The 27,657-nt window shown below is 35.9% G+C and overlaps 1 protein-coding gene across 1 annotated transcript; it reads right to left on the reverse strand.

Moving 5' to 3' along the window:
• Nucleotides 1-689: 689 nt before the first annotated feature.
• Nucleotides 690-27,406, reverse strand: LOC107559467 (mu-type opioid receptor-like). Its single transcript, XM_016243300.1, has 4 exons — nt 27,142-27,406; nt 25,787-26,003; nt 2,105-2,457; nt 690-706 (listed from the first exon to the last, which is right to left on the reverse strand). Exons 2-4 carry the CDS (start codon nt 25,993-25,995, stop codon nt 690-692), a joined length of 579 nt encoding a protein of 192 aa, XP_016098786.1. The 5' UTR covers nt 25,996-26,003; nt 27,142-27,406.
• Between the last annotated feature and the right edge of the window lie 251 nt (nt 27,407-27,657).

Genomic DNA, 27,657 nt, shown 5'->3' on the forward strand with positions numbered 1-27,657 from the left:
TCCATGGCCCAGATCCACCATTGCACCAAGACCTACTGCTCCATGACCTATGGTCTTGCCCTCTACGCCACGATCCATGGTCTCCATCACTGCTCCATGGTCCAGGCTCGCCTCCACTCCATGGTCCAGGACTGCCACCATGCCATGATCCAGGTCAAGTTCTTCTGCACGGGCCTGGCCTTCCATCCTACCTCGACCACCTCCAGTCCTCCACCCTCCTGGAGTTGGTTTTGGGTGGTGTTAGGGCGTCGGGAGCCGCCCTTGGGGGGGGGGTATGTCACATTGGTTTTGTGTTCATGTTTTCATGTCTTATTTTGTACTTTTAGTTATGGTTATGTTTCCTGGTCTGTTATGTGATCCTCTTGCCCTCATGTAACTTGTCATGTGCTCCCTTTTTCAATGTGTCTTGTTGTGATTGGTTGTTTTAGTCATGTGTTCTCATTGTGTCTTTATCTTGATTGTCACAGGGGTTTCTTTTTAATAATATAGTATTGTGTATAAATAGCCCTAATGTTGCCATTGTCTTGTTTAGCTTTGTTCCTGTACTACTGTTGGTGAGTTCATGTTCATGTCAAGTCATCAAGTCAGGTCTTTGTTTCATGGATTATGTTTGTATTGTATCTCACTTACATTTCTGTTCAATAAATACTGCACTTGGGTTCAGTTTGGCTTGCCTCAGTAGACATTCATTACGCACACTCACATGCTGAATGCACACATTTATATTCTTAGAGGAAAAGTGAGCTCAGCATGGTTTTAAACCTGTTCCCTGCTAATACAATTAATGTAGCAAGGTATTTACATGCTCTTTTCTACTAAAAGGAAACCTCATTCAATTAGGAAATGTTATGTTTATCAAGAGCTCAAAGCCACAGGGAGGAAAGGCCCTTCTGGGTCACCCGTGGTTCTGCTTTCAGAAAAGTGTGCAGAGCAATTACTGTAACCTCAATGGATCCAATAACAGCAAAATTATTAACACTGTAATGCTTTGGATGTGCTTAAAGCCTCTTAACAGCACGTGTTTTGTTGACAAACAAACCCCACACACATATACAGTCATATTATGATTCCCCTGTAGGTCTCAGGTGTTGCAATTTGTTATTCGGCATGCTGGTGCATCCTGTGATAGTAAAACGTCTGCTCCCAATTGAATGCTGCATAAATGTTTAATATTCACTGACTGGCCTGTGTGTTGCTCTGATTATACTCACATTTTCTGCAGTTGAGGGAACCTTTCACATTAAAGTCGACAGGAAATAGCTTTTACAACCTATTTTATTTTCATCATTTGACATACACTACCTTTCATAAGTGTGGAATAATTATATATATTTTTTAATATGAAAATTTTTAAAGAAGTCTCTATTGTTCACTAAGGCTACATTTATTCGATCAAAAATGCAGTAAAAATTATAATTTTGTGAAATATTATTACAATTTAAAATAACTGTTTTCTATTTGAATATATTTTAAAATGTAAATGTAATGTTTATTCCTGTGATGGTAAAGCTGAATTTTCAGCATCATTACTCCAGTCTTCAGTGTCACATAATCCTTCAGAAATCATTCTAATATGCTTTTTATTTCACAGTTCAGATTTTTTATCTTGAAATTCTGAAAAAAAAGTCATAACTGTGAGCTATAAACTTAGAATTCTAAGTTTAAATCTTGCAATGCTGACTTTATATCTTGCAGTTCTGATTTTATATCTTGCAATTTTGGCTGATCTAAACTGAAATGCAAGAAAAAAGTATATATTGTGAGACAAAAAGTCACAACTACCCTTTTTATTTATTTATATATTACAAAATTCAGCTTACTGTTTTTATTGTATTTGTGATCAAATAGATGCAGCCTTGGTGAGCATAAGAGCCTTCTTTTAAAGACATTTAAAAAACTGTAATTATTCTAAACTTTAAAAACAATTATTGCTTTAATAATTAAAATTATTACAGCACTTACTTTTGAGAAGGCTTTTTTAAAATTTGGAAAAACATGCAGTGATGAATATCAAATAAAAGAGTTGAGGTAATATTAAGTAAAAGATAAGATAAAATAAAATAAAATAAAATAAATGGGGTCATAACTGTACACACACATTTACCGTTGTCATTTTCCACATCTCCAAGTACCATAGCCGGGACCCCTATGGCTGAAGCCAAGACCCAAACGCAGATATTGACCACCTTGGCCTTGTGGGGCGTCCGCATGTCCAGGGCTTTCACCGGGTGGCACACGGCCACGTATCGATCCATGCTCATCACGGTCAAGGTGAACACACTGGTGAACATGTTATAGTAATCGATGGAGACGACCGCTTTGCACAGGGCATTGCCAAAGGGCCAGAAACCAAGGAACACATCCGTGCCCTGGAAGGGAAGCGTAGCCAGAACCAGTGCATCGGCCAGTGCCAGGTTAAAGATATAAATGTTGGTTGCCGTCTTCATCTTGGTGTATCTGGGAAAGTGACAGAGAAAGAGACAATAAAAAAAGAGAATGAAAATATAAATCAGGATGAACATATTTATCCTGACAAAATCCAGTCTGTATTTGTGAGGAAACAGATCAGTTGTCGCTCCCCTGGGCCCTTCGCAACAATGGCATTAAAATGCCATTTCACATCAAATCCGCTTCACTTTTTAATGGTTTGTCAGCAATCTCTTGTTTTATTTGAAAGCTAGAACCTGTGATCCCCACTGCGGAAATGCACCAAGATTCATAAACAATTACAAATGTGAGCAAAGCACTGCCATGACAATGCATGAAAAGCAGGAATTATTAGGTTGGCAGATGTTTTATGCTGTTTGAGAAAGGTTGATAACAGTTGCTGTTCTGTACCAACAATCCCATCATTTAACACAGCTCCACCTCCACTCCACTCAAAAAAATGTGGTGAAATGAAAACTGAAAAGCATTGATAAATGATCCCTGTCAACTTAAATTCATATGAGATAATTATAAATAAATAATTTATTCAATGAACACATAACTATGTAACTAAAATATTTGTATAAAAATATACTGTATTTAAATATATTTTAATGTGTGCTTTGCCAGTATGTATTGTGAAAAGAACTACATGCAAAGTTGAGTCGACTTGATTATTGTAATTACAATAAGAATGAACTTTTTTATCAACAATGAAATTAGTCATTTCTTTTGAGAACCAATGTTTTGTGATATGAAGTGATCCTCAGAATATCTGCCTGGTCTAATCTAATGTTTTGTTCCTCTGTAATCAAACTGAAATTTAACAGTAATGACAGGAAAAAGTGGTATTTGTACTGGTTCAGCAGGTGAGGTGTCTGATGCCTCTACTATCTGTTCATCTAATAAGCCTGGATTTTTTAAAATGCATATATATATATATATATATATATAGTGCCAGTAAACAAGTAATATCAACCAACGAAACTGACAACCAGTGATGCAAATAAATAAATATATAAACAAGCAGAATAATAATAACATAAAAGAAACTCTCTCTTCTCTAATACAGCAACATTAGAGGATGAAACGATGCTTTTTTGCCTGTCCCTTTTCAGGTTGTTATGCAACAGCGAGCGCCAGACTGAGTACGGTGAAGAAGTGAAGAGGAAAGACAGCAACACATCCTCCTCCAGTCCTGAGTCACGCAGGTATAGAGCCATTTCAATCATCCAACACCACAAACATCACCATGGGGAAAAAAAATAATAATCAGAGGAGATAGAATTGAAACACAAGGCTTGTGGATCCAGCAGGAAGTACTGTCAAAACTTACCATCAAATATGGTACTGTTAAATTATCTTTTGAACCTCCTAGGAAGTGGAACATAAGATTTTAATTGCATTCTCACTCAGACAGTGTTTTCATATCTCCAGCTATATGACAGTATAATACAGACACTGACAGACCTTGCTGTGAAACAACACCAATGGTAATACTTTCATTGGGCTCCATAATCCTAATTATGAATCTGTATGTGTGTGTAAGAGCAGCAATATTAGCACACCGCTTATGAGCCCCTCTGGGTTTATTGTGACATGTTAGTCGGCATGTTAATGTAGATATTTCATGAATATCTGATGTTGTTGACAAGAGGGACACAGTTGTGAAACCTTATACAATAGTAAAATAGTGAAATAGTGCAGCAGTAATGTTTCTTTGAAAGAGACATTTCAGTTTTTCATTTAATCAACCACATGTCCTTCCATATGACTTTTATATTTTTATTTATTTATTTTTTCATCTGTAGAACACAAACTGAGACATTTTGAAGAATGGGCTGGTCACTTTTTTTTCCGTGAAATTTGCATTTACAGTGAATGGGAACTATATATAGATAACGTATATTAAATATTATAATTTCAAGTTTTATAAAATACATATATTTTTATATATTTTTACATATATGACAGAATACATTTCTTAAATGTTATTTATGGTCTCTGATGATTATGGTGTGAGGACAGTTGGATTTCGGGATAGTGAGTTATATAATTTGATGTCATATATTTAATGAAATAAAGAGAGAATAAAATGATATGGACCATTTGGGTTAAGAATATTCTAATGATTGTCTCTGATTCATCTCAAAGTTGAAATGTTGTTACTTTCAAATCATGTCCCATGTGTTTGTCACCAGCTGAGCGGGTTGGTTTTCCACAGGGTTACCAAGTCAAACTAAAACTAGAGAGATTCAACATTTCACAGCAGGCATGGTTGTAGCAAGAAAATCTAAAGTTGGATGAGTAAAAGAAAATCTCACTGGATGGAGAGAGTTTGCTTTGAAATGTGAAGACTGAATGCTGTTAGTCTGGGATGGATAGAGAAAAGGACTCGTGAGAATTGTGGTTGATCTTGTACTGACAGCATTTCAACTCCTTGAAAACCAGACTGGGATCAGACAGTGCTGAACTAGACCCTGAGCCTGAGAGCAGCAGAGAGGAGTGCAGAAGAGAGAGATCAATGAAGTGGAGGGATGGGGAGAGAGTAATCAAGGCTGAGACATCAGGGAGGGAGAAGAGCATTCATATCTGTAAAAAAAACTTTCTATACAAAACTCTTATACACCATCACTTGACTCTTCTGTTCAAAAAATGTTTAGGCCAATTTCTGTCTTACCTTTCATTTCTAAGGTAATGGAGAAAATTGTGCTGGATCAACTTCAAAATTTTTTGACAATTAATTGTATTTAAGAGGTTTTTCAATCTGGTTTTAAGTCTGCTCACAGCACTGAGTCTGCCCTCTTGAGAGTGTTAAACGATATTTATCTCTCCACTGATTCTGGAGACTCTGTGGTTCTTATTCTTTTGGATTTATCGGCCGCTTTTGATACAATTTGTTACATCTCGACTAGATTACTACACTTCCTTGTAGTGCAGGATATCTAAACCTGCAGGTTCATCAGAGAATAGACTTCAAAATTCTACTCTTTGTTTTGAAATCGTTACATAACCTAGCTCCTATCTACCTCTCTGAACTTCTTCATTTATACACTCCATCTAGAAGCCTAAGATCTTGCGACCAGACTTTGTTGGTAGTTCCACATGTTAGACTTAAGCGTAGAGGGGAGCGTGCATTTGCGGTGGCAGGGCCATGGCTTTGGAATACCCTGCCTTTAGAAATTAGAATGGCCCCTTCTCTGCCTGTCTTTAAGTCCCTGCTAAAAACCTATCTGTTTTCTTTAGTGTATTGATTACTGTTATTCGGTAATTTTTTAATGGGTTGTTCATATTTTTATTCGGCTTGTTTTCTGTGTATGTTTTTATAAATTTCTCTTCTGTAGAGCACTTTGGTCAGCCTAGCAGCTGCTGTAATTGTGCTATACAAATAAAACGAACTTGAAATGAACTTGAACATACACGATATCTAATTGAAATAGCAAATATTGTGCAAAAGACAAAATATTTTGTATGTAGCGTTGTCTGAAATGCCACTCATTCTACAATGAGACAAACAGATCTTCTGTTGAAGTAGTCATCATACAGATGTACTTAAGTATAATTATATTTGCTCACTCTATAGAATAACAATGACTTTTCCTATTCACGACCAAAAGTGATCAACTGATTGAAATCACAGAGTAATTGGTCCTTTCAGACGCTGTGCAGATGGTTTTATGAGATAAATTTGCAAGGACGGCTATAGAAAATGATAGAGATATTGATATATGATATTGCTACACTCACATAGAAATACAGTGGCTCATCAGAGTGAGTCCTTCATTTAAAGAGATGCTTCAGAAGACGAGGAATTGAAAAAGAACACACTGAACCAGAAATAATAGATGATAGATAGATAGATAGATAGATAGATAGATAGATAGATAGATAGATAGATATTTTTGAAGGATCATGTGACACTGAAGACTGCTGAAAATTCAGCTTTGCCACAAGAATAAATTACATTTAAAATATATATCACATTAGAAATTAGTTTTTTTAATTGCACACATATTTCACAATATTACTGTTTTTATTGTATTTTTGATCAAATAAATGCAGTCTTGGTGAGACTTTCAAAAATATTAAAAATCACAATTATTCAAATTTTTGGTAATAAACTCAGGCAATGTGAGGGACAGTCCACGAGGACCACTTTAATAATCTCAATACAGAATAAATGAACTGGGAAGAGAGGCTGGATTGACAAAATGACTGGGACCTCAGATAATGTTTCGCCAAAACTAAGCAAAACAAACTGCATGACTGGTACCATTAGCGTAATGACAATCATTATAACTAGGGAGGACAGCAATGCTAAATTAATTCCCTTCAACTTTTGGATGGCCGCAGTGTGAAGAACAAAAATGATATTACAGTCAATGCAAACACCAACTTAAAAATCAAGCTAAAACCTCTGCCAAATGGAGGCTTTGGCAGCGGGCTGAACAAACATGTGAGCAGTAATCAGCTAGCGCTTACTTCCCAATGTCTGTTTCTGTTTTATATTCACAGTTTTAGGCCTAATTATTAAACCTTTATGGCAAAATAGTTAGTGACTGACATTCTTGTTACTGAGCTGATCCTAGTAATGTAGAATTGTAAATGTCTAATCAAAAGCCTGGTGGCTCCAGGCGTTTGCTGTGACGTTGTGCACATTTCGTGTCATGCTGGGTGAAGCCCATCACTGCTTGTGTGAAGCTTTTGCTTTGATTGAGTATAATCAAAAACCAAATTTCTCATGTCCTAGACTCTGCCAGCGGTTCAGATAATACCCAGCAGGCCCTGAGAGGATTACTATGCATGGAAAAAGACAAGAGAACGGAGAGACAACAAACTACTCAATTAAAACTGTGTGGGCAAAAATCAAATAAGCATGAAAAACAAACTCTTCTGCTTTCAAATATCAATCAGTATTGTTGAGAATGCAGCACGAAACCATTTTGGGTAGTAATTTGACAAATTTAGAATTCAACAGAAACTATAAACTATGAATCATTCAGATGTGTTGTGCAAGTAAAATTAACCTAATTAAACTAAATTAAATAAATTGCTCAAATAAATTGCTTGTCAGCAACAACTGATTATGCAAATGTTAAAGTCCAAACTTCTTTTAAAATTAATTGCCTAGCATTTTAACTTGGTATAATTAAATCAGCTTGCTATAATAATACATGAAAAAGAAAAGAAAACATTGAATAAGAGCTAATAATCATTCTACTTCAACTAGTCAACCAGTTTATGGGACTCTTTACAGCCAGGATATATAAAGATAAGATGGGGATGACACAAATATGGAACACTTTGGTGACTCATGACTTCTTATAAATCATTATAGGCATACATGCTCCTAACTAGATAAGTCAGATAAACTATTATCTACTAAAAAATTAATAAAGCATGACACATAGGACATTTTATACATTAGCAACCATTCAAAAGTATGGGGTTGATAAGATTTGATGTTTTTGAAAGTCTTTTATGCTCTTAAAGCTACATTTATTTATTCAAAAATACAGTAAAAACAGTAATATTGTGAAATATTATTACATTTTAAAATAACTGTTTTCTATTTTAATATTTTCAATTTTATCATTTAAAAAATAAACAGAAAAAATATTAATTTAAAATGTTTTAAAATAGTTCTGATATTTTTAAATGCAATTTATTCCTGTGAAGGCACAACTGAATTAACTTTTTTAAATAAAAAACAACAAAAATAAAAAAGATATATTTTTGAACAGTAAGCATAGGCAGTTTTGAACATATTTCAACACCAAATTATTATTATTATTTTTTACTTCCACTTTGAATTCCAGACTCCCCTACTGAGTGACAGCTTAATGTACTTTAGGTTAAATATCAATAATGTTACATTTTGGTGTAGAGTTTTATTAATTATTTAATTTTATTGATTATTAATATCTAATTGCTAGAAAATATTCACACAAATCAGGGTTTTAAACTATATTTAAGACATGTCCTAAACTGTTGTTAACAGCGTTGCCAAAAGTGCATAAAATAAATGTAAAATAAAAAAAAGGTTTATACAAAATTTATTGCTGAGGTTGACAATCGACATTTTCTGAAAGTTAAGTGCCTTCTTTTAGGGATCATTTGCTGAATAACAACACCAGAGTCAACAAAACTCTTTCAGATCCTCATGTGTTTCTTCTTCATGGAAAGTGAGAATTGCTCCTGCAGATACATTCAGATTAACTGAGTTACCCAGAGACTGAACACAAGCCGCCAACCTGTGGCATCTTTATTACAGACACAACACATCCAGTGACTTCAAAAACAAACAGCCTGGAAAGGGAAGTGCATGGAATTAGTCCCTGCCTGTACATAATTAATGATTTACACATCCAAACAGAACAAGTGCATGACTGCACAATTTTACATGTCTCATTTTTGGCAAGAAGCTGCTGGGAATCACAATTTTCTGTCTGCCAGGCACATTTGCGTCTGACTGCTTCTGCATTTTTTGCCAAACGCTCTACATTATCAACTCACACAGCTGTATGTACTGTAAGTGTTTACACACACTGGGTCCTATCTGTCCGCATGCTGGAGGCTGAAACAAAGTCTAGTCCAACAGAGTATAAAGGCACAGCATTTTGCATTCAGGTATGGCATAGAGAAATTACCAATGGAGAAAACAAACACATCTTAAAGGAATAGTTCATACAAAAATAAAAATTTCAGGACATCCAAGACGCAGATGAGTTTGTTTCTTCATCAGAACATATTTGGAGAAATTTATGATTACAGTCAGGGCCGTAGCCAAGGTTTTAAAATTACAGAGGTCCCAAATTCGCGCTATGCAGCTTCTGTGAACATAAAGCCCGCCTACTTTGATTTGATTGGTCATCTCAAATATTTTTTGACACTGACGAGCGGTGACTCTCACTGTGACAGACTGGCTGAGGCAGCTCAGATGAGGAGGCTCAAGTTTAATCTTGGTGCTGTGCAATATCTTTGCAGCACGAAAGAAGAGTTAATACTATATTAGGCAATTATTTCAGAAAGTACACCTCGGAAAAATACGACCTCGGTGATCTCATAGCTGACTACAGGCTTGCTCACCAATGGATCCTCTGCAGTGAATGGATGCTGTCAGAATAAGAATCCAAACAGCTGAAAAAAAATCACAATAATCCAGAAGTAATCCACACGACTCGAGTTCATCAATTAACATCTTGTGGAGTGAAAAGCTGTGTGTTTGCAAGAAACAAATCTATCATCTATCAAGTCATTTTAACTTCAAACTTTTGCTTCTGGCTAAAATACGAGTCCTCTATCCATAATATTGCTTTCTACAGTGAAAACGTCCTCTTGTCTTAATCAGGAGAGAAATACGCAAAGTTTAAGCACCATTTACAAGTGAAAAGGAATGGACTTTTTCACTGGAGGAAGTGTTATTATGGCCAGAAGTGACCATTTGAAGTTAAAAACATTTTAATGGTGGATTTGTTTCTTACAAACACACGCTTTTCACTTTACAAGATGTTAACTGATAGACTGAAGTCATGTGAATTACTTCAGCTTTTTGTGATGTTTTTATCAGCTGTTTGGGCTCTCATTCTGACGGCACCAATTCACTGCAGAGGATCCATTGGTGAGCAAGTAGCAAATTGTCATTTTTGGGTGAATTACTCAATTCTCATCAAAAACAGATCCAGAATTAGTAACACATGAAGTACTCTAATTGGGATTCATCATGTTTGTGATACAGTGAGGATCTGCAGGCACACTGGATTCAAATATTTCACATTGCACATTGTCATTATCATAAAAACAGAATTTGTTTTCCAACAGGGCATCAGCTCAGTGCCAGAGCCATTTAGGTGCAGATGACAATAAAGTGGATGTGAAAAGTGGTTGTTTTATTCTGTCAATTTTTTTTAAATTAATCAATATTTTTTATTCGTTTATATTTAATTTGTATTTAAATTCACCCTTTTTTCCTTTTTGAAGAACCAGTATTCCCACAGTTTTGGAAAACCTGGATGTTTGAGGAATCATAATTTTAAAAGTGTTTATTTTAAAAGACCTAAATTAATTGAATCTTATAATCTTGATTTTAAAACTCCATGGGCATTTTTAGAATGAATGTACATTTTTCTAGTTAAGCCAAGCTCTAAAATATATTATCATGTAGAAATTATGAGTAAGCATAATTGTAAAAGTTTATATACTTAATCCAGTAACTCAGAAACAAGTGGAAAAGACATGGGTCCTTTGAATATTGTTTTACACAACGGGGATGGGGCTAAAGTCAAAAAGCCCCACAAGAAAAAAAACAAAAAAACTATATGATCAGATTGTGTCTTTTTTTCTTTCTTTATTTTGTTTTTTTTGTTTGATGTAATGATTAATTGCAATAACACCTGACGCTTCATCTTCCTAATACAGTACTGCCAAAAGAGGAAGGCCAAACATATCACATTCTTAGTTATGCAGCTAGTCCTGTCATTCTCAGGTGTTAAGAGTCACATTGTTGTCATCTCCCTTCATACGATGTGCTACTTTTCCACAATTTGTTCTGTCTGTTCAGTATTCTTTTCAGGACGATTACTCAGTAACTGAGCAGTGACTTGCCTTTTTTTTGGCAAAATGACTTTCCAGTGCTTGGTCATTAAGTGAAATTGTTTCCACCAGGGTGAACATTACTATTAAAACCTTCAGAGTCACTATAAATTATTCTAAATGTTCAACATCAATCGACCAGCTTCATTTCTGGTGATTCGTGGAACATGACGAAGCCAAAGAACTAAATATGTGTGTGCCTTCCAACATTAAGATCTCTAAGGATATTGTTTTATTCAAGAGATATGATTTAAATATTTAGGTGGAATACTCTGTGTTTGATCTGAGTGTTATGTGCCACAATTCCGGCGTTATTTTCAGCAGTGCGGCTTTGATCACAGCTTATGAATTGTTGTGCATTGGAGCTCACAATTTATATGCAACAATGCACTTTCTCATAAAAGCCTTTTATTTTTTGCAATACACTATGAAGCAATCAAGCAAAACCAATAATGCCCATTGTAATGAGCATCCACCCTGTAATTAATGGCACTTAGAGAAAGACAGTTAAGATAAAAGCATGTGTGTAACGACAAAGTGACCACAGATAGAGAAGAATGTCTCTTTTTATTTTAATTAAGAGGTTGGAAATCTTGTCTACCTGTGCCTCTAATTAAGGCAAAGACAATGAGGTGACTGTAGACAGAGAAAGGGGTCAGCCATAAAAGGTTTAATTAAATTAGATTTCATTTATAAAGCACTTTGTTTGCACAAAGACTACCATAAGGTGCTGTGAAGCATGCAGAACTATTTTTTTCTACACTATAAATAAATTAATTACATCTAGACCTTCTGGTCCATCGTGTAAGAAGGAACCAATTCGCTCAATGGCCAGTCGAAAGATCTCCTGTGGTGAATTACTCTTTGGTGACTCATGACTTCTCATTTGGAAAAATGTGAGGTCCTGATTGTTGTTTATAGATCTTCAAGTATGGCACTTCTATACTCAAGAGGGCCAGGCATACATGCATGAATGTGTTTTTCAGCATTTCGAAAATAAAGTGCTGACCTAAGTGACCGCGAGGTGTTTAGGTCATATAGCATCACTGAAGCAGTAATGTCTGTGGCAGAGATAGCACAAGGGGAAGGTGATATCAGCTGCTGTGCACTCTGCTTCAACAGCTTATACTGGATTAAAGTGAAGAATAATTCGCCCAAAGAAGGACATTTATACTCACCCTCATGGTCTAAACCTGAATGAAGTTTTGAAGAATGTCTTTGGTCTTCATTTTCCATTCAGTTATATAGTAAATATGGACTACAGTTAACATTTTGGGTCAGTAAGATTTTTGTAATATTTTTAAAAGAAGTCTCGTATACTCACCAAGGCTGTATTTAAAAGAAGAAGTAAAATACAGTATTATTGAGGAAAATAGCTGCTTTATATTTCAATATATTAAAATGCATTTTATTCCTGTGATTGGAAAGATTAATTTTCAGCATCATTACTCCAGTCTTCAATGTCACATGATCCTTCAGAAATCATTCTGATATGCTGATTTGCTGCTCTTATTATTATCAATGCAGAAAACATTGTTCAAAATCTTCAAAAGAACAACATTTATTCAAATTTAAGATTTTTTCATAACAAATCAAAAGTGTTTACTGTCACTTTTGATTACTGTGTCCTTTCTGAATAAAAGCTTGAAAATTCCTATGTCTATTCTTTGCTACTGAATAGAAAACAAACTTCTCCTTTCATATTTTCACACAATAACTAAAGTCATACAGGTTTGGAATGACATGAGGTTGAGTATATGGTGAGAGAATTTTCATTTTTTGATTGAACTATCACTTTAAGACCCGCTGCTTTGTCCAGTGAGTGGGATTACAAGATATCATAATCTTAAAATTTAAGATTCTACATTCTGACATAACATCACATGAAAAACTAAGGTGATCTACATTGTATTGGGCATTCAAGGTGAACATGATGGCATCTGTTTACTGATTAAATTCAATATAGTTTCCAGTGAGGGGGTTTTGCAAGTCTCTGATCTTCATGCTTAGAGTTAACTACATGTGAATGTTTACTCGGCTTTAGTTCCCGTGGCCAGATGCAGCATAAACCATTTAGATTGCTGTTATATTTGGAGAGTATACTCTTAAAAATAAAGGTGCTTCACGATGCCATAGAAGAACCTTTTTGTCTAAATGGTTCCATAAAGAACCTTTAACATCTGAAGAACCTTTCTGTTTCCCAAAAGGTTATATCCCTGCAGGCGCGACTTCATCGAAGCTGGGTGGCGCCCGCCCGGATGCGCTTTTATGCTTTCTGGTGCTTACGTCACCCTGCTCGTGACGTCTCGCTGCTCCATTGGACGGATTTGACACGTGCTTCAGAATGCGGTCACGCAAGGGCGTTCCCAAAGCGAATCTCGACGCAGCGTTTCGTTCCCTCGGGGAACCATGGTTACATACGTAACCTAGAGACATTCTTCTATGGCATCGCTTGAAGAACCTTTTGAAGCACCTTTATTTTTAAGAGTGTAGGTTTGCTGAAGCTCCCAGTAGGGGGTCGATTTCCTGTATTATCTTTAGATGTTTTCTTTAAGTGGTCACTTCTGAGGCTATGTGTTAGGTCGACATCTTTAAGGACTGACCACTGAATGCCTAAATACAATGTATGCCTGCCTTCATCAGACCTTTGATGACTGCAGTGCTACACAGCACATTCTCAATAAAGAATCCTGCTGACGATACCCAAGAGTCTCCTGGTCTGGTTTCCAACAAGTGCAAACAAAGTTTAACATTATTAATCTGGCAAGCCTTGAATCCACTATGAGAATGACCTGAAGTTTTGAATATTCAGCCTAATTCAACTGACAGAAATTCACAGACGCAGAGCAACTGATGGCAAGTCAGGCTTCAAAAGAATTTCCTGAACTGACAAAAACGGAATTAAACTGTTTTAATGTAGATTAACATCATATTGAAATTACATATGTGCATTGAAAATGGCCTTAATAAATGTGCCATAACCCTGACGACTGATCATAGCTGATGGGATTCTTTTGAAATCCATGGTGGTTTTATGTTTTAGTTAAGTGAGTAGACCACACATGTTATGTGAGTACATGCTGCAGTCAGAGATGTCAAAAAAAGCCATTTTGAGTCTCACAGAAGAGCCTTTTATAGAATACCTTCTGACAGCGACTGTATCTCCAAGCACAGAGAAAAATACCTTTTAATTTTTTCCTTTATGCGTGCATTATCACACATGAAATATACATATATAAGTTATAATCAGTCACACTCTGCATACTCTTATTATGTCGCTTACTGTATAGTGATTTTGCAAGCCCTGCTAATTTGCTGGTAACAATTTAATTGCATCAGCTTTAATAATGGAAAGCTAATAGCATAAATCTGCATTTAAACTCATATTTAATGAGCCAATGAGTTTAGACCCGAGTCACTGGCACATTGACTACACACCCATGAGTAAACAATAAAATCACTGTATTCTTCATATAGCATAATTGCATTTTATAGCTAATGGAGGCCAGTCATAAAGTGATTTAATTACATTAAAAACATTTTACACAGAAGACCCAACATCAAAAAACAGAACTCTAATGCTCAGGATGAACTGACATCAGTCACAAAGCATCACTACAGCCAAACAGCATTTACACTGAATTTAAGGCATGGCAGGGTAGTGCTAACACTGTTATGCAGCTTCATATTCATTCCTCCTTGTAATGTACTGTCTTCAGTCCTGTGAGAGAGGATGAATTCATTACAGCACCTGTATCGATCTGACAGGCCCCAGTTGAGCCAACTGGAAGAGAACTCTCTCCAAATGCCCATAAACACACCTTTACCTGAAAGCTCTTCCAGGGAGTTCAGAGTAGGATGATGGATTGACAGACAGATGGATAGACAGAAAGAGGAACAAGCAGACAGGTGGATGTACGTACAGATGTGAATGGATAGACAGACGAACCAATGGAAGGATTGATGAACAGACGGATGGATAGATGGATGCATGGAAGGATGGACGATCGAACAGATGGATGGATGGATGGATGGAAGGATGGATGGATAGATGTGCACGGAGACAGACAAGACAGACAGCAAGACAATGAACGGATATGCACAGATAGACAACCAACCAATGGATGGATGGATGGACAGACAGATAGAGGAATGGACAGACAGATGGATGGATTGATGTATGTGCCTAGAAAGACAGATAACCCATGGATGGATGGGATAATATGGATTGGATGGATGGATGGAGCAAGGTTATTTTCGTAAATTAAAACTAAAACTAAGACGAAAAAGATTGGTCAAAAAACATTTTCGTAAACTGAAATAAAATAAAAACATCAAAATAAATGAAAAACTAAAACGAAACGAAACTAACAACAATTATTGCAAAACTAACTGAAATAAAATAATAATTATCAAACATAAATAATCGTTTTCGTAATCATTACGTTCTGACCCTGTGGTGGAAAAATATATGAGCTGTGTGTGGGTTTAGGGAAATACCTGTAAATGGCGCATCATGCACGTGAGGTTATCTGACGGAGAGATGCAAAGCAGTTTAAAGCAGAGTCCTGCACGGGTCCTGTTTGGTAAATTATCCCATTATCCAAGAGCATCACCAATTTAATTTTGTACGCGACCCATTTGAGATAAAGACCGGATTGGATGGATGGATGGAGCAAGGTTATTTTCGTAAATGAAAACTAAAACTAAGACGAAAAAGATTGGTCAAAAAACATTTTTGAAAATAAAAACATCAAAATAAATGAAAAACTAAAACGAAACGAAACTAACAACAATTATTGCAAAACTAACTGAAATAAAATAATAATTATCAAACATAAATAATCGTTTTCGTAATCATTACGTTCTGACCCTGTGGTGGAAAAATATATGAGCTGTGTGTGGGTTTAGGGAAATACCTGTAAATGGCGCATCATGCACGTGAGGTTATCTGACGGAGAGATGCAAAGCAGTTTAAAGCAGAGTCCTGCACGGGTCCTGTTTGGTAAATTATCCCATTATCCAAGAGCATCACCAATTTAATTTTGTACGCGACCCATTTGAGATAAAGACCGCATCCTGAACCGCACCCACATTAAATAGGCTACTGCATCAGTACCCTTACCAAAAAGTAGTATACTTCAAGTTTATTTTAGTAAGTATACTTAAGTAAAGTTCAAGTATATTTTAAGTATACTTTATGTAGTAAGTATACAAATATCAGTGTACTAGTAGTATACTTGTAAGTGTACTATTTCAATACTCCTTGGGACTAAATTGGCCCACTTTCTAGTATATAAAAGTATACTTTTAAGTATACTTTAAGTATAACAGTAGTAAACTTTGAGTACACAACTAGTTTACATCAAAATGTTTAGTTTGTACTGCAACTATACTAAAAGTGAACTTATAGGTATACTGATAGTTTACAAATTAAATACTTGTAGTAGCATTTTTAGTACACTTTGAAGTATAGTCTCAGTAAACTACTAGTTTAGTAATTTTATACTGCAAGTATACTCGTAAGTTTTCTTTAAGTGAACTTCACATCATACTTTAAGTATACTACTATGTCCCTATTTAGGTATTAATTTGTATATATTTTGTTACATGAATATCTGAACATACAAACCATCAAAAGAACAGGGTATCTGTTTGTAAACAAAAGCATTTTATTCTAGCTTCATGCATTCTTTTTTTAAACACTTGAATGTGGATACGTTTCATAAATAAAAAATAAAGAAATAAACAACATTTTGAACAAAAAGCTGAAAAAAGACTATGAATTGGATTCAGAATGATAATCAAAACGTAGATAAAGTCGATCAACACCCCAAAGCTTGACAGTTATTACCTCTTCATTGGTCGACATTTTATTCCATAATGTTACATAGTTTTGATACTGTTTTATGTCTGATGATCGTGTTAGAATCATAAGGTGCGTTCGACTTGAAGCACAGCTACAGACGGCAGTCAACGAGAGTAGCCGCTTGCAGTCGGGGGCGGAGTTGAAAACGGAGCCATCAAGCCTGACGCTTTCTGCTCCCGTTAGTGACGCTCGCGCGGTTTGCATACTCTATCACAGATGAAGTGAATTAAATGCAATATTTGTCAAATATACAGACGTTTCAGAAACGTTTTCATGAGCAACAGATATATACTGATTATATACTGCTTAATACATCGTCATCTGTTCAAGAATAAAGTTCAATGTAAATATATACTATTTAAATGCTAATAAAGTGGGGAATATATGCTTTCATCAGTGTTTTATGATAAATGTGACTCAATATAACATTGCGACTACAGTAAAAAAGCTTTTACTGTTCTAAAAACACAGATTTGTGGCTATTATTGGAATTGAAAATGTTAGAATAAACCCGAAACACACGTGATAGTTGTCATGCGGTGAATCTGGCCAATTGTGAAACGGCTGTGTTGTCATCAACGCTCCTGCAGCCGCTCTGGAGAAACTGCGGCGGCTGAGTTAGCCGGCTGCTCTCGAAACGCTCTCGCGGTGCTTTGATGCCACACGTGACAGTGATGTGGCGTCGGCGCTGTCTCAAGCACTGTTGCCAACTAATTTTCAGGGGAAGTTGCTAAAGGAAGGTCGATTTGTTGCTAAAAGTTGCTAAATGACGTTGTGACGTCATTACGTAATCACGATGCAAAAATTGTGTCGCTACATCAAATCTCAGTAAAAAATGTATTTGTATATGTTAATTTAGATTTGTTCGTAAAAAATAATATAAATGCATAATATAATGTTAAAATATAAATAACTTATATATATATACAACATTGAATTATTGAACGAACACTTACACATTTTTGAAGGATTACAAGTTTTTTTATTAGCTAGTGAACTAGTAAAACTACACATTCTGACCAATTAGTTTTAAGCAGTGTATTAGTAGTCAGTATGCTACTGGGTCTTTCAGCATGACAATGATCCCAAACACACCGCCTGGGCAACGAAGGAGTGGCTTCGTAAGAAGCATTTCAAGGTCCTGGAGTGGCCTAGCCAGTCTCCAGATCTCAACCCCATAGAAAATCTTTGGAGGGAGTTGAAAATCCGTGTTGCCCAGCGACAGCCCCCAAACATTACTGCTCTAGAGGAGATCTGGATGGAGGAATGGGCCAAAATACCAGCAACCGTGTGTGAAAACCTTGTGAAGACTTACAGAAAATGTTTGACCTCTGTCATTGCCAACAAAGGGTATATTATAACAAAGTATTGAGATGAAATTTTGTTATTGACCAAATACTTGTTTTCCACCATAATTTGCAAATAAATTCTTTAAAAATCCTACAATGTGATTTTCTGGATTTTTTTTCTCATTTTGTCTCTCATAGTTGAGGTATACCTATGATGAAAATTACAGGCCTCTCTCATCTTTTTAAGTGGGAGAACTTGCACAATTGGTGGCTGACTAAATACTTTTTTTCCCCACTGTATATTTGTATATGTTAATTTAGATTTGTTCATAAAAAATAATATAAATGCATAATATAATGTTAAAATATAAATAACTTATATATATATACAACATTGAATTATTGAACGAACACTTACACATTTTTGAAGGATTACAAGTTTTTTTATTAGCTAGTGAACTAGTAAAACTACACATTCTGACCAATTAGTTTTAAGCAGTGTATTAGTAGTCAGTATGCTACACTCTCAGAAAAGAATTCACAGGTTTTTAACCGGCATTTTAAATTACGCATTGTATTTTGTGTTTCGGGTTAAAGGGTTTACAATGGATAATGGATAACGGATAATGTCCTGGACAATTACTAGAAGCCTACCTTTTCTATTTTTCTAGATATTTTTCTTACAGTGTACTAACTGATCAACAATCACAGGTACAACAAGGTGTATCATAAATCAATTATTAAATGATTATTATTATTATCAAATTGAACAATTGCAAATAGCAATAATTTAATTCACGTGATGTGTGTACTGCTAGGCATCTTTGGTTTCCTCTTTTTGTGAAATTTAGATGGAAAATGTATGCCTTTTATTGTTCGAGTCACTTATCAAAAGTTGCTAAAAGTAGCCAAATAAAATTTAAAAATAGCTAAATTTGTTGCTAGGTGCTTTTGGAAGAAAAAGTTGCTAGGGTAGTTTGAAAAGTTGCTAAATTTAGCAACAAAATTGCTAAATTGGCAACACTGGTCTCAAGTCGGACAAAATTACTAACCGGCATGCACTGCTTCAAGTCAGATTGCGATCGATCTGCGCAGTGCTGTATGAAGTCGAACGCACCTAGACTGTGTAGCGAATCAGCTCATGGGGAAATATGAATAATTAATCATAACTAGTTATTTAGATCCGCTGTAGATATTTAGCTGACCTCTCAGGGTCAACTGTCTGTCAATTCTAAGAACGTTAATTTCCTGGTTAAGGGAAAAAAAATTCTTACTGTACAATTCTACAAAGAGCTTGTAGCAATCTGCATGATTAACCCTTGTGTTGTGTTCAGAACCCTTCCACACTAACGAGGTTACAGAGCAAAAATTGCTTATAAATCACTCATTATGCTATATTATCACCAAAGATTGGATTTAATCTTTTTGTCAACTTCTTTTCTTTCCTTTAGGACTGGTTTTGTATTTATATTTACTTCTGATTAATCGTAGGCCTCATTTATCTGAGAGTAGGCACCTCATTTTTGAGTGAAAAAAGCATTATTTATGAATAATTTTCACAATATTAAATAAAAACTGATGAAAATGTGCACTGTTTATCACACTAGTGTACTTTAATGTTTAATCAGGGAGTTTGCTTTTAAATGCTTTTATTTTGTACAAAAATGGCGCAAAGTCCCACTTGTGGTGTTCCCGGTCAAAAATGACCCGGCCTCAAAAAATTGCTTATAAATCACTCATTATGCTATATTATCACCAAATATTGGATTCAATCTTTTTGTCAACTTCTTTTCTTTTATTTAGGACTGGTTTTGTATTTATATTTGCATCTGACTAATCGTAGGCCTCATTTATCTGAAAGTAGGCACCTAATTTTGTGAAAAAATGATTATTTATGAATAATTTTCACAATATTAAATAAAAAACTGATGAAAATTTGCACTGTTTATCACACTAGTGTACTTTAATGTTTAATCAGGGAGTTTGTTTTGAAAGGCTTTTATTTTGTACAAAATGGCACAAAGTCACACTTGTGGTGTTCCCGGTCAAAAATGATTTGCAAATTTTTCAAATCGTGTACACCTTAATGAATTGCACTGGGCCTTGTTCGTTGGTAGTTGTGTGTGTGAGGGACGTGAAATGCTGTAAACTGCGAAAATGAAGTCTCAAAATCCAAATGAGCCGAACAAGATCGACTCGAACTAGACTTCAATTAATGTACGCATGTCACCTGATCCACATATTCCTTTTTGCATGAGCAATTTATGATATATTAATGCAGAACATAACATTTTTATTCGCAAACATGTCTGTATTTGTACAAATCGCTGCACAATCATTTAATCCTGAATTCCACCAAATCAAATTGAAAGGCATTTGTTTGTGGTTAGTAAGATACATGTATAAAATTTATGCAGTACATGGATAATTGTGTGTGCATCTATTAATCATTTTGAGTCTAATTTCATCCCATACTCTGCCATTATTATTGAATTTCATTAGTCCAACTTATGATTTATGCGCATTTGTTCATGGGAAAGTGAGCAAGACACGAGAGTTACGGTATCATGGTTATGGTTAAATAAGACATAGGCTATAATATAAATAAATTAACTACATTTATTTTCAAATGAAATATCACAACACATATTTATCATTCAGTCTATAGCGTTTTAAAAGTAATTTAAGCGAAACTTGTGTAGATTTAAAAAGGCATGATTGCTTCATTTTGGCGTGTATTTGTATACTTTTACCATCTAATCAATCTCAGCATGCTTTAATTTTGTGTCGCTAGACGTTTCCATCGAGGTTAAATTAGCCTAAGTCTTTCTATGGCCTGCGCTCTGGAAGTGATCTGTTTTGTTAAATTTTAATTACTAAAACTGAAACTAAACTATATAAAAACTAAATAGATATGTGTTCACAAAATAAAAACTAAACTAAAACTAACTAAGTTATTAATGAATCTAAATTTTATTGCAAATTTGAAAACGATATTAAAATAAAACGAATTTAAAAATGCAAAACTATAATAACCTTGGGATGGACAGGCAGATAGAGGAACGGACAGACAGATGGATGGATTGATGTATGTGCCTAGAAAGACAAATAACCCATAGATGGATGGATGGGATAATATGTAAATTCAGACAACCTAGACACAAACAGATATAAAACTCATGGAAATCGCTCAATCATTCCCGGAATGACTGCTTTTAGAGAGTGAATCGACTCAGAATTTAGACCAGTACAACACAAACTGATTAGAATGATGCATATACGGTTTCATTCTGCCACTGGGTCGATGTTTCTGATTGGCTGAGATTGGTGAAAACGCTGGTCTGGCAGGAAAGCTCTTCTCTTAAAGAGGCAAGAAACAGCACTGCAGAAGTAAACTGCTTACATCCACATTCCTACACGCAAACGCATGATTGATTCACACGACAGAACATGCAAGAAGGAGACAAAGCAACACATTACGAGAGAATGAACAGAAAGAAAATGTCACAAACTTCACAGCTGAAATCATCAACAGCACTCATCCAAGCAAAAGCAACGATACATCAGACTCATAATCATACACTTTCCCTCAGTGAGGGAGGGAGAGTAAACACATTTGATTTTGTAGCCTCCACGCATGCTGGCAGATGGAGAAGGTGGATGAGCTGGGCCTGAGTGGGTGACGGCCTAAAGACTCATCACAGAACAGGAAACTGAAGCTGCCCGATGATTAGTCTCTGGTACATCACTATGCACCATGTGCGGTACAATATCATTACGGGACAACCAGATGGACAGTTCAGGCCATGTCTGTGTATGAAACCAAAATGACTCTGCCTTTCTAAGCAGTATAGAGGTGAAAAATGAAAATTCTGTCATCAATTACTCATAATTTTTTCCTTATGTGGAACACAAAAAAATATACTTTGAAGAATGTTGGTGACCAAATCATTTTGATGACCATAGACTTCCACTGTTTGGGGCAAATAATGAAAGGTTCCTCAAAGTATCTTCTTATATGTTCCACAGACGCAATAAGTCATACAGGTTTGGAACAAAATGATGGTGAGTAAATGATGACAGAATTAACATTCTTGGGTGAACTAAACCTTAAGACAGGTCTAAATGCGAATTTGGCATTACATCCTATTCCTTCGCTGCCTATCCCACAATCCTTTGTTTGCTTATGGTTAAAAGACTAAAAATGGCATCTGATGAAATGGTTGAAAGAGGTAAAATAATTTTAAAACTATCTTTAAACTATCTTAAAATCTTTTTTTTTTCAAATCTTTTCAGCATATCATTCCATTTACTCTTAAAGGGGTCATATGATGCGATTTCTATTTTTTCTTTCTCTTTGGAGTGTTACAAGCTCTTGGTGCATAAAGAAGATCTGTAAAGTTGCAAAGACTAAAGTCTTAAATCCAAAGAGATATTCTTTATAAAAGTTAAGAGTCAACCACACTCCTTCGTCGAATCCATGAAGCCGTTCCTCACTCTAACCCGCCGGCCTCCGCTCACTCAAGCGCGCCGTGTGTGACGCTGTGTGTTTTGTTGTGAAAGCGAAACTACTTTGTTTGGCCTTCCAACAGAGGACACGACTAGAAATCAGTGGTTAAGTTGAACCCAAATTTCAGATGTGTGCAGCGCATTTTATGGAGGACTGTTTCCTGATCCTGGTAGAGTAGACTACAATGCCGGCTGTTCTGACTCACAGACTGTAAGTACGTTTTCATATTTAAAAGATCTGCCACTGATGATTCAAACGTGAGTTTTGGGCAGTAGAGTAGCGCTTGTTGTTTGTCATTTCTCCGATCACAAATGCAGACATGGTTTTATGTTTACGTGGCGCAATGCAACACAACTCGTAAAAAGACAGTATAAGTCATTATAATCCGTAATTATGTCCCCACTGGATGCAACAAATGCCTCGTTTATAATGGGTTTGAATGTTTTTGTCTCGTCGCTCCGGCCGGACAGGGCATCACAGTATGGTGAGGGGGGTAACATTTCCATCTCACGCTTGAGGTATTCGGCCAATCACAACGCACTGGATAGCTGGCCAATCACAGCACACCTCGCTTTTCAGACCGATGAGCTTTGTAAAAAAATTATTTCGCTCATTTGAATTTGTTTTAGATCATTAGACATTACCACATGGTGCCCTGAAAGGCAGATAAGAACCAGATTTCTTAAAAGGTGTCTTAATACAAAAACGTCATCTGTTATTGCACAGACTGGGCAATAATACAGCAAAGCAGCTGCCTTTGGTTCTGGACGCAGCATAGACGTCTGAAACCGAATGGTATTAAATTGGCTACATATGTGACCTTGCCATGAAATTCAAAGGACTGTTGGTAGATCTGTCTGTTTAGCTTGCAGCGTATTGGCTAACATTATAAATATTAGGCTCCTCATATTGAAATGATATTGGTATACAAGTAGTAACTTGTATACCAACTTGTATGTTGAAACCACACATACAGTCTACAGTAAAAACATAAGCAAAAAGTGTAATAAATTGTGAAGGAGAGATGCAAAAAAGGTATTTTTACCTCCAGATGGTTTATGAAATGAGAAAATGTGGTAAACAAGAAAGCACAGAATTGGGAAAAAAAAGACAAAGTGTCATGATTAGTTATGATATAGATTTCTGACCCATGATTGTAGCTTCCGCTTGTACAGTGAAACTCCAAGACCAAAGCACATACATTTAGTAAAACAAAACAGGAATGGAGAGAGAAAGGGGTGAGGGTGGGGAATGAGGGGGTGGAAAGATAAGGTAATTGAGAGAAAGCATGTAAACAAACACAAAGACTGAGGATGGAGGGTGAAAATTAATTTCACATCTCTAGGCCCCACCCAGCTGTCGATAGAAATTATTCGGGGTCTCAGCTGTACATAACTGAACAGTAAGGGTTAAATGTTGTCTACTGGCTCTCAATTGATATAAACGGATAGCTCACCCCAAAAAAAATATTTATTTACCTTCAGAACAAAAATGTTATTTGCTTACCTTCAGATCAAAAGGAGCTATTTTGAAAACCATTTTTTGTCTGTTCAATGAAAGTCAATGGGGTCCAAAACAACATTGAACCCCATTGACTTTCATTGTATGGACCACAATAAATACACAGAGTCATTCTACAAAATATCTCCTTTGGTGTTCTGCAGAAAACACTGCATTAGTGCATTTTTCAGCAGTGCGTTTTTTTAATAAGTATTTTTTCCATTAAAAAAATTCTAAAATAAATTATAAGTCATATGTATGTATGTGTGTGTGTGTGTGTGTGTGTGTGTGTGTGTGTGTGTGTGTATATATATATCGAGATCGCGATTCGACAGAAGCTGCGATTGTCATGCATATCTTTCAGTGAAGCACGGTTCTGTGATCAGCAGTAAATCTCCATCCAAAGGCCAGAGGGCGCTCTCGCGCTGAAACTCTTCGCAGAAGAAACCCAGGAAATGCCTATCGCTGCAGCTGAATAAACAGAAGATTCAACTGCTTTCATTGATTCAACGTGACTAATAAACACACAACTACGGCAATATACAGTTTATCTGAGTTCATATTATTATAATTTTCATTAAAATAAAGTATATTTATAATGCAATGCCTTTATCACTGCTTAAATACTATGAAATATGTTGCATGCCTTATTCTGTGTAAGAAGCCACATCATCTCACAGAAGGATTTATTTCAAATACTCGACTGACGTTATGAAGTGAGTTTGAAGTAAAAATATGTTATTAAATGTGGTATTTTCACATGCTTTCAGATGGAGCAGCATTTACTTCACAGAGCCGTAGTTCACTGAGAAGCTATGCAAACAGCTGTCATTATCGTGAACGATTTCTTCGATTTCATAATCGCGCAATAAAATCATCTGCGATTTTTTTTCCGTAACTTGTCAGTGAACTATGACTATGTGTAGTAAATTCTGCTCCATCTGAAAGCACGTGATGATGATTTCCTGCTGATTACAGAACCGGCTTTACTAACAAAATGCACATGACAATCACATTTGATTAATCGTGCAGCCCTATAATATTGTCTATGGCAAAATATGCATACAGTATAAACAAATATTAAAGTATAAGAGGAACGTCTGCACTTCCTCAACAGACCACGAAACAGCCATTATTTTGTTGTTTAAAAACGGCGCACTTATTCGAAACTGTTGCGTTCATTCAAAAAAAGTTGCGTTCGATCCTCGCTGGCTGTGCTGATTTAATCTAGCAGGTCTAGTGTCTACTATCCCTTTAACACCTTTAAATGCTAACTGTGTCCAACAGGTTTCCTATTCAAAGAAGAAGTCCTGCCCTATATCTATGCCATTGGATGTGATAGTGTAGGAAAATTAAAAAAATGTAAAAGAATGACCACTTTGAGTACTGAACTGTCCACCGCAGCAAATAAACACTTCAGTCTCTGTGCCAAAGGTCATGAGCCCGTGGTCTGTTGTCAGAATGCAGAGGTTTTCCTCATGGCTATCAAAAACATCCACAACAGTGCAGTGTTACCATAACAGAATCCATAACCTATAATTCCTCATTTTATTATAAATAATATATGAACTTCCATCCTGTTTTGACCTGTCAGCTTACCTGATGATGACGTACATGACCAAGCAGTTTCCCACCAGCCCCACCACGCAGACGATCATGTAGACCATTGCTATAGTGATCTTGACACCCTTTGGGAAGAAGCTCTCAGTCCCGTTGAAGGTGCTGAAGTTGTTCTGGAACAGGGACTCGTTGTACAGACGAAAGTGTCTGGGGTCAGCAAAGCCGGTGGAATCATTTGGGAATTCCATGAGTACAGCTATTGCCCCCCCCCCAAAAAAAAACATAACAGAAAAATGCTGAGTGTGGCACACTCTCCATGCCGTCTATCTCACATCGTTCATGATTAACAAGTTTTCAATTTCTGAATTCTGAATTTCACATGTTTGTGGTAAAAAAGTAAGGTTACACTTTTAAGGTGTCCTTGTTATTGTGTAATGATACATTTAATACTTAGTAAATTTAATTAAAACATGAACTTACTACTGGGTTAGGATTAGTGTTTGGTTTAGAGTTAGTTGCATGTAATCATGCTTGATTTACTGTTATTACTATATAGTACGTACATGTAACAGGGACACTAAAATAAAGTGTTATCAAAAGTAATAAAAAAATAAATAAGCATACATATCAAAATCTCTAGATTGTTTCTTAATTTAGTTTTCTCATAAACCTGGCATTGTATATAACAAATATCGTTGGCTCTTTGGAATTGCTTTTGTTTCTCTTTTGTAAGTCGTCTCGGATAATTTATAAAGTCTTATAAATGTATAAAAAACAATGCAGTAAAGCAATATTGTTTTAAAAATATTATTAATATTTGAAAAAGTTTGTTCGCCATATTTGTTCGCTGGTGTAGCCAATATGCAGGCAGCCATTTTGTTGTCATGTGACATGACAACAAACCACTCTCAAGGTTTTGACCATATAAAAAAAATAATAATAAATAAAGATTGTCAATTCAGGTCAAATAGAGTAACTTTATAGTCATGAATCAAAAACACTTGGATTTTTTTTTTTTTATGTTTGGAAAAATTATGTTTACTTGAAAACCAAAAAGAACAAAAAGATAGCATCATTAAGAACTTGAAACGTGTGTTTTATGTTATACATTTAAAAAAAAAAAATGTCCCGTTTGTATCTCGGACAACATTTATCGTCATTGACCCAAATAGATGTTGCTACAGTTGATGAAGTCCATGTGATATGCGAAGCGCATAGTGAACCATCTACTGTACTGTCAACAGTTTGCGCATGAAATACATCACACTGTTTGGCTATACCGCAAACAACCCAAACATGCCGCATTCCCGGTAACGTTCACACCGGTCCAAACAAAAGTAGACACTTATTTCAATCATATCGTTTTAGGAGGGTTCGAATAGAGCTGCACATACCGCTGTTTGAAGAAATCCCGTGTGATCGCGTATGCGTCCGGGTCCTGCAAGCACGCGAGGAATTCTAGTTTCCGCTATTCTTTCTGTTTTAAGCAGTCTCAGAGCTCTGTCCAACAGCACACAGATATTCACATCACTGTGTATCTCAGGCTAAAGAGAAACATTGGTTTTCTTCTGAGCGAGCGCAGTGGGAGGGGGAGGTGCGCTAAAGCACTTGCTTGTTGTTGCGAATCTTCAGCAGCGACTTGCATCTCCTCTAGGTATCTTTCAGCCTCTCTCTCCGTCTCTCTCCGTGTCTCTCTCTCTCTCCCTCTCCCTCTCCCTCTCTCTCTCTCTCTCTCTCCCTCTCTCCTGGCTCGAGCTAACCCAAACGCTGATTACGTCTGAACAGGTGTCTTGTGGTGGAGAGTTATTGTAAGTCTATGTTTTACAATATTGTAAATGTTATGTATATTTTTTTAAATTATCGATTAAATTAAAAATAATGTTCAAAGTAAACTAGAATAAACAGGCATA

Source organism: Sinocyclocheilus grahami, unplaced genomic scaffold (genome assembly GCF_001515645.1).
Source record: "Sinocyclocheilus grahami isolate Dianchi unplaced genomic scaffold, SAMN03320097.WGS_v1.1 scaffold687.1, whole genome shotgun sequence".
NCBI lineage: Eukaryota > Metazoa > Chordata > Actinopteri > Cypriniformes > Cyprinidae > Sinocyclocheilus > Sinocyclocheilus grahami.

What these genes read in the sequence shown, in the direction of transcription:
- LOC107559467 (XM_016243300.1), bottom strand. Translation starts at nt 25,995, where the DNA reads ATGGAATTCCCAAATGATTCCACCGGCTTTGCTGACCCCAGACACTTT. An exon ending in GTCATGTACGTCATCATCAG is followed by an intron (nt 2,458 to 25,786) that starts GTAAGCTGACAG and finishes TCACTTTCCCAG; the next exon opens with ATACACCAAGATGAAGACGG.